At 38.8% G+C, this 12093-nt stretch overlaps 1 protein-coding gene across 7 annotated transcripts in view; it reads left to right on the top strand.

The window, feature by feature from the left end:
- The window catches only part of Cnnm1 (cyclin and CBS domain divalent metal cation transport mediator 1), a 68867-nt gene that overhangs the window by 28648 nt on the left and 28126 nt on the right, over window positions 1-12093 (top strand). For all 7 annotated transcript variants that reach the window (XR_010046300.1, XR_010046299.1, XM_063245068.1 and 4 more), the window contains exons 2-4: window positions 5822-5965; window positions 9551-9691; window positions 11663-11832. Coding sequence is in view for 5 of the 7 variants with exons in the window: in XM_063245068.1 (XP_063101138.1) it covers window positions 5822-5965; window positions 9551-9691; window positions 11663-11832 (455 nt within the window). In the remaining 2 variants the exon portion in view is untranslated. The remainder of the gene's footprint in view (window positions 1-5821; window positions 5966-9550; window positions 9692-11662; window positions 11833-12093) is intronic.

Raw genomic sequence — 12093 nt, 5'->3', positions numbered from 1 at the left:
ACAGGATATTGAATAGAGCAGTACCATTAATCAGAAAAGAGCAAAACGGTAATAAAAATATTTGCATTCAAAGAGATGGTAGAAGGAAGTCCCCTTATTTGCTATGTCAACCTCCCAGGAGACACTCAGATTTCTGGTTCCCATTTGCTAATGTGCGGTGGAGGCGGGGGAAGGGGGATAGGGGAATGGGATATTTGGTTCTAGGCCGTGCATCAGCATCAGTAGGTTCACTATTGCTTAGCAAGGAGGCAGACTGGTTGTTTGGTTTCACAGCATCCTAAGTTCCAACATGGCATGGATCTCAGGAGCTGCTGCTGGTTCTCCCCCTGGAAGGGCCACAGTTTGCCAGACCACCACCATTTACCAGGGAGGGGAGGTTTTGCATACTTTTTGGAGAAGAGAGGACCAGATCTTGGTACATTACTTAGGCTGGTCTTCATCTAAGATCAAATGATCTTCCTGCCTTAGCCTTCCAAGTATATAAGTGTGTGTCACCATGCTTGGCCCTTTGCTGAGTTTTTAATGATAGTGTGCCAGGTGTTACTCTAGATTCATAGATTAATAAGCCATAGATACAAGAAAGAATCTAACCTTCACAGTAGGGGGATCATATACAAATAGAAAACAGTAGTATGATGAAATAATGCACATGCTGTGCCTAGGCCCTAGAGTGTATATAGTAAATGGTGTCTTCTATCATAAACTAGTAATGATCATGGAAGTTAGTATATGTTATTATGTGTCCGTAGTAACATATTGACACCTATAATAGTATATGATAATGGTCACAAAGTGCTGTGGTAGAAAAAAGTAGCAGGCCTTAAAATCTCTATTCCCTGGAGATAACATAGGATATCCTAAAATTGTTCTTTAAAGTATAAAGCATTGTTATCACTTTCATGTGGAAGTTATGGTATTCTATAAAATATCAAAAACTGTTAATTTAATTGTGTCATGATGGGAAGTATGGCTGTGTTGTATTATGTATGTTCTAGGCTCTACATAAAGAAAAGAACTTTTAAATCATTCTTCCAAGTTTCCCCACTATATTAGTTTTTTGTTTTGTCATCTACTCGCACATGCTGGCAAAAAAATGTGAGGACAGGAGCCATAAGTTTAAGAAAAGCATGTTGGAAATGTTGGAAATAAAAAGTTGTACACATTCTAACAACATGATCTAATTTAAGCTACAAAACACTTTAGTTGGTGGCAGGATGCAATTGTTTCAAGGAAGGTTAATTTTAGAACCATTGATTCAGGATTTAAATTTTAAATACATAGTATTCTATCAAAAAATAACGGTTTTAGGATCCAGCTTTAATATCATCTGTTATACCAACTATAGATTTTTATTCAGTCTTCAGTTTCACCAGATGCTTATTGGCTGGCTGAAATATGGAGAAAATCTGCTATTGGGTATGATTCTTTGCCCTTCACACATATTGAAACCAAATAATAGAAAACAGACTGAAACCAATCAAAAGAAAGAATAAAAGCATTATTGGACTTCAACACAAGATGATAGAAAATCAGCAGTGGCTTCCATAATGATTCATTTTCTTAAAATAGCTGTTCATACCATCATAGGTAATAAGATCAATTCTTTTTTTAAAGAGGGTAAAATTAAATATAACAAAACATCATAAAATAACGATGTAAGAGACACAGATTTCAAAGCAAGACAATTGGAGATCTTCACTGTCTATCATATTGTCCCTTGTTTTCTTCCAAATAGTTGTCCATATCTTCACATACAATGAATTCATACTATAGAACTGATTAGAACAGGATGATGAAGGCATTTTAGGTCTTAAAGATCAGACAATAGGATCAGCAATGACTACCATAATGTCATTCATTCTCTTCAAAATAGCTGCCCATACTTTCACATATGTTGAAATTAAACAAAACAAAACAGACTCAAATCATTCTGAACAAAGGATAATAGTATTGCTAGATTTCACATCATGATGCTATGGAATCAGCACTGGGTACGTTAGTGTCTCTTTTTCTTCAAAGTAGCTGTTCATTTCATTGTGCATTATTGATTCTCATAAGCTTTTTAGAAGTTCTGTGCATGTATGAGTCTCTACATGTATACCTATCCTTTCTGTATTAGAGGGGAAAACAAAACAATCTAAGACAAAACAAAACAAATTCCTAGAAAAACATAAAATGAAAAAGACATACAAACAACAATAGCAAAGAGCCCAGAACACTGACAATATCAAAACAAGGTGGTATGAGCATAACTAGGGTTGTTATTTTATATAATGATCTTCAAGAGTTCCTCATATAAAATAATATGCCATTAGGGGCTGGGGATTTAGCTCAGTGGCATAACCATCTGCCTTGCAAGTGTGTGGTCGTGAGTTCAATCCCCGGTACCAATAAAAAAGAAAAAGGCAAAAAAAAAATAATATGCCATTGTTCTAACCCTATGAATGTTAACTATTTTACTACAAGAACTTATAGAGTTTGTAGTACAATCATCTTATCAGCTGCCTTATCTTTGACAAAGGAACCAAACACCCTCACTGGAGAAAATGTAGGCTCTTTAATAAATGTTGCTAGAAAAACTGGCTTTCCATATGCTGAAGATTAAAACTAGACTCATATCTTTATGCACTAATCTAAAATTGAAATGAATCAAAAGTCTAAATATTAACACTGAAATAATACTAAATCTGCTGGAAAATACAATAGGCAGAACTCTTGAATACATTGGTGTAGGCAAAAACTTTCTGAACAAAACCCCAATTGCACAAGGAACTACCATAAAGAATCAACAACTGAGCTCTTGTCTCATTAAAAAGCTTTTGCACAGCAAGAGAAACCACCCACAGTGAAAAGACAACCCAAAATGAGGGGAACATTTTTTGCCAGCCATTCCTCAGACAAAAGAGGACTATCTAGATAGATTATGTAAAGAATTCAAAACAAATCAGACCCCTCCCCAAATTCTAAGACCCTATCCAAAAATGGGCATCTGAAATGAATAGACACTTCTCAGATGAGTAAGTTTTGATAATAGCCAAATCAGAACTGATAAAGTATGAACTTTTTTCAAGAAAAGCATTTGAGTCAGCACCCTAGATTTTCTCCTTAAATGTTTCATAGCGAAGGAAAAGAAACAACCAAATCTGCATTTGAAAAACAGAATCAGGGACTGGGTGGTAGTAAAGTGCTTGTGTGACATGCAAGGTCGTGGGTTCAGTCCCAAATAAATACACGAATAACTACAGCAACAAAACATTCTAACTATAAAGAAATAGGTCCAGGAAATGTAACTATACTGTAGAAGAAAACAGACTGACATGAAGCAGGACTGTTAGATACAACTTTAGTCCCTAGATTGACTGAAACAAATTACTAGGTTTGCAATACAGCTCTGCCTCTTTTAAGCTGTGTACCTTTAGGCATGTTACTTAGTCAGTTTGTGCCTTCTTTCTTTCATCTGTAAAATAGAAATAATGGTAGTACTGCTCACTTCCGAGGTTGTTATGAAAATTAACTACATCTGCTTGTGTAAAGTCTTCTGAATAGTGCCTGTAAGGCACTCTGTAAGGATGCGATGAATATGAACTGTTATTATTCAGTTGTTAGGCAATATGACTAGGCAATAAAAATGAAGTATCTGCTTATGACATCACCATTTACAAAGCTTTTTCACATATCTGTTAGATCATTTGAGCTCCACTGTCATTTTATGGGAATTGTTTTAGTTACATTGTTGCTAACAAACCTTCCCAGAATTTAGAAGCAGAAAACAAGTATTTTACTATATTCACAGTTAGGACTGTGAGTTAGGACTTCTAAAAACAGATAGCAGGAATGGATAGCAGTGTCTGAGTTGCTCCTAGAGATTTCTAAGGCTGAGGAGGAAAAAGGTGGAGCCAGATTAGATAAAACTAGCAGATGCACTTCCAAGGTGGCCCCTACCATTAACCTGTCTATAACACTTCGGTGGGATGGCTGGAAGATCATCCTCTGCTAGACTGTTACTTACACACTATGGCTTCTCTGCCATGGTGACCTCATGGTAATCATCAGGCTTTTTTTTTTTTTTTTTTTTTTTTGGTACCGGGAATTGAACTCACAACTGCACACTTCCAAGGCAGGCACTTACGCCGCTGAGCTAAATCCCTGTATTTCTGCAACAGAACTACATGCTTTAAAGACCTAGCCTCAGAAGTACCATAGTAGGCACTTCCTGTACAGTATTGATTACAGTAATCACAAACCTGGGAAGCCAGGTTGAAGCGCAAGAAATACAGACTACACCTCTCTATGGAAGGCATTTTAAAGAATTTGGAGGCCTTGCTGATATTATTCCCTAACTCCAAATGAGAGATTATGACTCAGTAGAGGTTAAATAATTTGCCCAGGGTCGGTAACTAGAATATTTAGGGAGGAAGATATTTAGAAGAGAATGACTTCAATTCTTTTTACTCTAAATCTCTGCCTTTCAACTAAATTATTCAGCTTCCTTCAACTGGCATGTACTTGCCAGTATGTCAAAGTTCAAAGAAAAACTTTAACTGACTTTGGATATATTAGGTGACTTCCCTAACAAGAAGCAGAGATGTAAAAGTGTAAAGTTTGCAGAGCCTGGGAAGGGGTCAGGGATAAGGGAACGTCACAAGAGGATGATTAATAAATGTTATGGTTTGTATCTAGATGTCACTGCAAAGCCACATGTGCTCACAGGTAGAACTTTTGGTGCTGGCTGGATCTGTGGCTTATAATTCTGGGATTAAGGGTGTATGGTTGGGGCTGGGGATTTAGCTCAGCGGCATAAGCACCTGCCTTGCAAGCAGGCGGTCGTGAGTTCGATCCCTGGTACCAATAAAAAGGAAAAAGACCAAAAAAAAAAAAAAAAAAAAAAAAGGTGTATGGTATTTTAGTCCATTCATTGGAATTAGCATAGCTCTGGGTGTGGCTGAATGGATTTACTGAAAATAGAAGCCCCACTCAGGGTGTTAGTGCCACCACCCAAAAGGCTTATAGCCTAGATAAAATAAAAGGAAAGGCAGACTTGCTGGTTGCTATCACTGCTTTTTGCCTACCCTGCCATGTTCTGTTTCTTCTCAGCCACGCCTCTCTGTTATGCTGCCCTGCCTTGGAGCTGGCCAACTGTGGACCAAAACTTTAATAAACTGTGAGCTAAAATAAACCTTTCCTCTTTTAACTTGTGAGTGTTGGATATTTGGTCTCGGCATCGAGAAAAGAAACTAAGATAATGGCTATGAGATACAGGTAGATAGGAGTAACTTTTAATGTTTTATAAACACTGGGGTAACTAACTATGGCTGGCAACCAGTAATTGTATACTTAAGAACAGCTGGTAGAGAAGATTTTGACACAAAGAAATGATAAGTGTTAATGTGATAGATATACTAGTTACCCTGATCTGATCATTATAAACCATACATATGTTGAAAGATCACATCGTACCCCACAAATATATGAAACTATTACATGTCAATTTAAAATATAATCACATGCATCAACAGTGGTGATAGTTTATATTACCTAGTGATGTCAAAACCATCTTAATTTGTATAACTCTGATATTCACACAACACTGAATTGTCAACAATACATGTTGTAGAATGGATCCCTGTCATAAAAATCACACAATTGTATATCTTTTGAAGTATATGACTTGCATTTTATAAGAGCTCACACCCACATTTCGTATTTTAAAGACGTCCTGGGATAGATTCCATCCTAATATTGATCAACAGCAACTTTGTATTAAGGGAAAGAATGGCTGAAAATTATCAGTTACTTTATCATGATTTCATTTGTTCTCCAGGAAAATCTCACCTGGCCATTGTCCAGCGGGTAAATAATGAGGGAGAAGGAGACCCTTTCTATGAGGTAATGGGCATTGTCACACTAGAAGACATCATAGAGGAAATCATCAAATCAGAAATCCTGGATGAGACTGACCTCTACAGTAAGTGAATGGCCTTGGCTATTCCCCAAGGTCGTAGTGTTTTCCTCTGAGACTCTCGGGGACAGATTAGTTTGGCATACAGTGTGAAAGATGTCAGGGCAAGCCCTGTGCACTGCTGTATGCACAGCCACCCTTGCCTGGTTCTGCCACGGCAAGATACTCTAGCTTGGATCACCCTGCCTAGGTCACTAGGAACCCACTAGCTAAATGTTTATAAGGAGGAAACCTTTGGGAGCTGAGTCAAGACTACTATGAGATGAGAAGATCTAAATAAAAGTACCATGTAACCTAGAGGGCAGCCAGAGGCCCTACCATTGTTTGCTCCTCGGAGTTCTACTCACATTAAATCATCAGTGAGCAATGGAGACTGTCATAACATTGCCCTCTTCCACCTAAACCAGAAATTTAAATGTCCTGCTTCATAAATCCACTGCTCTTCTTCCTTATGCATTTTAGCACCTTCTAGCTTTCTAGTCCCCCAACACACACCTTGATTCCCTGGACCAAGCATCTGCCTGGATCCTATCCCTGCTCCCTCCTCTTTCTGGTCTCCTCATCCTCCTCCCTCACAGTAAAAACTCCTCCTATGATTTGGAAGGGGATTACTTTTCAAATTTTTGCATGCAAACATTATAAAGCATGCTTTGTCTCTGGGATGGGAATGTTATCCAAAACCTTGGGAATCGCAAGCCAGAAACTGTTTCTTTCGCAGAGTTTCATCCCATGGGACAGACATCGCTTTCTCACCTCTCAGATAACTCACTTTAAATCTCTGCCCTTAGTTAGATAAAAGCAGCTTTTCCAAACCTGGCTCCTGATAATAAAAAAAGCTTTAACTCCATAAGGCCATGAGTGATACAGGAAAAGTGTCTTCCTTTTTAGACCAAAAGATCACATATGAAAAGTGGGCCAGGCATTGACAGAAACCAGCAAGAATGTCACAGCATCTCCTTCTAGAGACATGGCATTGCTGTGCTGCACTGAGCAAGCTGTCCTCTTTAAACAGGGATTGAGCTCTCCTTCCCATTCTAGGTTTCTTTCTCCACTTCTGCCTCCATTCTTGCTCTAGAATTCCTGGATGTCTCAGGAAACACATTGGTGAAGACTTTCACTCTAAAACGTGAGTGGCTGATAATAGCCCAAATGAGCTGCTCTTCCCACAGCTGTTGTTTGAACAACCTTAACATTTCAAACAGCCACTGTTAAAATTTGTAATAGCTAGATCTTGGAAACAGTGGTAGATGTCAATCAACAAATTAATTTAAAAAATGTAGTATATATACCCATGGAGAACTACTCTGCTGTGAATAAAGATAAACTTGAGTGATTATTAAGCAACTGGATACAAGTTGAGAACATAACGTTATATGACATAAGTTAGACATATAAGTTTAAATATCACAAGGTTTCTCTTACATGAAAAACTCAAATACATATATATATATATATATATAGAGAGAGAGAGAGAGAGAGAGAGAGACGTATGCACTGATTTGTTTCATTTAAGAGACAGTTTTTTTTTTTTTTTTTTGTCTATAGGTTGTACTCTGAGTAACAATTTGGCCATTCTTTTAAGACCATGGTATGCAATATATTAACTATTATTATTCTTTAATTATTTTGTTATGAAATTTTTAGACCTAAGAATAGTTTTTATCTTTTCTTTGTTAGTATCTACTTTTGCATTACAATAAATTTTAAAAATCAAAGGAATGAAGAGGGAAATCAGAGAAATGCTTCTTTAATAAGGAACTGCTAAGTGACATTTCAATGGGGAAGAGGGAAGGGCTATGTAGGCAAACATATACACCTGGAAAGCTGCTCCCTAATAAGAGCAGAAGACATGGGTTCCAGACCTGTACATGTTACTTATTTCTGAAGCGATGCTCTTTCTATAGAAGAAGGTCAGAGTTTTCCCACCCTTAAATAAATAAGTTAACATAACTTTTTAAGAACTGTGGAGGCTGAGGAGTCAGGAGTACTGTGTTTCTTTTGACATGACCCCAGACTCTTACATGATCTACACTCATGTCCCTGATCTCCCCTCTATCTGCACTTGAGGAAAAATGTCAGAACAGCGGCCAAGTGACTGTTAACATTCAGAGATGAATGCAGGTCCACAGAAGAGCTGAGGGGTGGAAGGGCACTTTCTCTCTTCTAGAAGAAAACCCAAAGGGTCAGAAAGACACAGGCTCTAATAGGAGAAGGAACAAAAAAGGAAGCCAGATTCCAGACTGCTAATTTCTTGTCCTAGGGGGTTCATCCCCTTTACTTTTTACCCCACCAGTCCATTTGCACTGGAAGTATTCTTCAGCCCTGTTGTTTTGAAACTAAGTTTGAAGAGAACTCCAATGCTTTTCTTGTTTTCCCTTAGCACTAATGAGGTAGGCTAGCAGTTTCTGGGTTTTTTTCTTTTTTTAACCTAGGGAAAGCAAGAGAAAAATGACCAAAGAAATCCCTCCACAAATATTTTTGATTTTTAAGATAAGCTTAAATAAGCCAAAGAAAAATTAGAAAAAGTGAATTTTCTCAGTCAGTAATCACATGCCCCCTATACAGAAAATCCCCAATTTAGGAACACATTCTGTTCCTGGAGAACCTTTGTAAGTTGGATTCATTTGTAAGTCCAACGAAGTGAATCTTATACACCTTTGTAAAACATAAAGAAAGCAAACACAAAAATGAAGTCCAGTCCCCAACTGGATTGTACTACTGTACACTGTCATACCGTAGTGAGCACATAGAAGCTCAACTGTGACAATGTCCGCCAGACACATGAGGCACTTCCACAACTTGTTCTCATCAATTTATGTTTGTATCTGAGATAATTTGCAATTCCAGTGTTTGTAACTCAGAGACTTACTGTATCGGAGCTTAGAGTTCCAAACCCTGCCCAAGTCCCCTGCCTAAATAATCTGTTTTTATACAATATAGGCTCATTTTTATTTCTTTTCCTTTCTTTTTTTCCAGTATCTCTCCTGAGTCTCCTCAAGTGGAGGGATTGGAAATACTGTAACTAACAAGATGATAGCATGTCCCAGGTCATACTTCAAATCAGCAGACAGAGACCAGGTACACCTGGTTCTGAGAAAGGGGAGTAGTTGAAAACCCCCTTGACGCCAAGAATGCCAGTCCTTCATGTTTGTATGACTTCATGTAGACAGTTTCACATGTGGTGTACTGTAGCATAGCAGCTGGACGAGATAAGTAAAAGAGCTGTTAAGTATTTTAGTCGCTTTGTATAGACGAAAGCAAACAAAAACTCACACACAGAGACACTGCAAGGCTAGTTAGTAGAGACCCAGCCCTAGAATGCTTAGAATGGTGAACTTGGAACCCCCAAGCCAGCTCTTCCTTTTTCTGCTTTTCACTATCTGAGTAAATAGTGCTGAGACTATTAGAGCCACTTTAACCCTAACCAACACCCTTCCACTTCCTGGGAAAGAGATGTTGCAGGGTCTTCTAAAGGTGGCACTGCAGAAATGTGTGTGGTCCCAAGGGATCTGCTGTCCTCTTTGAATGAGAAAATCTCCAAAGACCAACAGTGATTCTGAGACAGCTGCAATCTGTCCCATTACCCTGCAGCCGACAATCGGAAAAAGCAAAGGGTCCCGCATCGAGAGAGGAAGCGGCATGACTTCTCCTTATTTAAGCTTTCCGACTCAGAGATCAAAGTGAAGATCTCACCACAGCTTCTGCTGGCCACACACCGCTTCATGGCCACAGGTAGGACCTGCCTGCCCCCAGCCTCCACCCCAGAGTGGTTGCAGCAGAATCTAGGATGAGTCCAGGAACCAACCTCCTTCCAACATATGACCAGTGCTGAGAACCATTTGTTCTAGGAAGAAGATTGCCTTCCGTAGAGTGACAGAATTCCACACTGTGTGATGAGCCCAAGTGATCTTCTAGGGAAGGACATGAATACACTATAACTTACCCCTCTCTTCTGCTCAAGGAGAAAAAAAGAAACCACTTATGTTCCCTGGCTGGAGCTTGATGTCAACCCCATCCTGGTCAAGTTGGGATGCCCCAGAATATTTGTCCTGGAGGGAAAGGCATTGTGCTACGTAATAAGACCCAGGGATCCGATACCCTCTAATATACTGCAGTGAGCAACAAGTTCTTAAAGTACAGAAGTGGATTTTTAATTTTGGGATCTTTAGAAAGAAAAGGGAAAAAAATCTAAAGGTTAACTTCTTGGGAAGAAAAGTAAAGTTTGTCTTTGAACTTTCTGATCTTCTCATTCATTCCTAATTAATGTACTGACCTAGAAAGATCACACCCACTACTAATTTCAGTATATAATTAGTCCAACATGTATTTATTAATTAAATAATGAGGATTTCAGGTGCTAACCAGTAGAAAAATTATATTGGAGATTCTTAGTTTTTAACATTTAATCTAGTTCTAAGTACAGATTCCTTTTATCTACTGGCTAATTTCCCAGAGCAAAGCAGGTACATCTGTTTAATATAAAATAATAGTATGCTGACAGGAATAGTCAAAATACACAGTAAATATTTAAATTTTTAAAATTATATTACAGTAAAATACATATTGCTGTTAATCCCACCCAGATTACTCCACCTTGCTTCAAAATACCCATGGTTCTTGACACTTTCTGTAGCAGTTCTAGAAGTATTCTTTTATATCTTTATGAGGTATGATCAAAAATACAGTGCATGCTCCTTCTGAGTACCACTGAACAGAAAGGCAGGCTCTCATAAACATAGAGTGTTCTCATCCACCTTATTCACAAGATCTGGCACCATAATTTTTGGTTCTTCCCACAGTCAAAGTGCAACTAATGACATGAAAAAAAGACTTCCAGAACTGCTTCAGATGGTGGCAAGAATGATCAGATAAGTGTGTTCAAAGTAAAACTGAATAGCCAGGTGTGGTGGCACAAGCCTGTAATCCCAGCACTCGGGAGGCTGAGGCAGGAGGATGTTGCAAGTTCAAGACCAGCCTGTGCTACAAAGTGAGTTCAAAGCCAGCCTGAACTGCATAACAAGACCTTGTCTCAAAAACACCAACAGAAAAAAAAAAGTAAAACACAGTATTTCAAAGGGGATTAATGGCAATATGTCTTTTAATGTATTTTTTGGTTTTAACCATATTTTTAATGATACCTTGTATAAATGGATAGAAATACCTATTAATATACAAAATGATACAGTGATACTTCATATTATCAACAGCTTATCATTTTTTTCTATATTTTTTTAGTGAAGCATCTTATCATTTAAATACTTACCTTTCTCTGTCAACTTGAAATTTCATGTCACTTAACAGATACATGTCATGCAAATAAGTCAGTAAATTTTCTCTACTTTATTATATTATGGCAATAAAGACTTTGTGTCTGCATGACCTATTTATCCATGCCCAACTTTAAATAAAAGGAGAAAGTGAGAAACAAAACTGACATTTCCAAAATGATAACCTGTTTCTCCAGAGATATCATTGCAGAGACAAACAACCCCAGAGGGCATGAGGACAGGCCAGAGGCACACATGGATTTAGGATCCCTCAGGCCCAACAGATCCAGAAGCCTCACCAGCCTGATACCCTGGAGCACGATAGGGGCATACTAGTTGCAAACCCCAGTAAGACCCACTCTGACTTTTCTCAGCTGCTAGTACTAGAGTGGGCGGGGCCAGAGGTGCTAACTGCCCCTCTCCAACTGTCCCCTAGAAGTGGAGCCCTTCAAGTCTCTGTACCTTTCGGAGAAGATTCTTCTCCGGCTTCTGAAACATCCCAACGTGATCCAGGAGCTGAAGTTTGATGAGACGAACAAGAAGGCCCCAGAACACTACCTCTACCAGCGCAACCGCCCTGTGGACTACTTTGTGCTGCTGCTACAGGTGAGCAGCAAAGTCAGGGCAAGGCCATCTATAGAGTGAAAGAGGAGTGGCTCTGCCTCCTTCAGTGCTGACAGCCACGACTTGGCTGGCAGCCTCAGGAACAAAAGGAAATTAGGTGGGCCTTTCTGTATGACCCACAGGAGGGGCATAGGCATGGAAGACTGGTGTCCTAGGAATGATGGGATCTTTGATGCCCTTAGTCTGACTATTCATTGTGGTTTGGTGTGGTGTAATACCTCCCTGGTAGAGGGGTTCTATCTC

Source organism: Cavia porcellus, unplaced genomic scaffold, assembly GCF_034190915.1.
Source record: "Cavia porcellus strain 051 isolate PalLab524CR breed Dunkin Hartley unplaced genomic scaffold, mCavPor4.1 scaffold_2, whole genome shotgun sequence".
Taxonomy (NCBI): Eukaryota; Metazoa; Chordata; class Mammalia; order Rodentia; family Caviidae; genus Cavia; species Cavia porcellus.
This window is presented reverse-complemented; position numbering and strand designations above follow the sequence as displayed.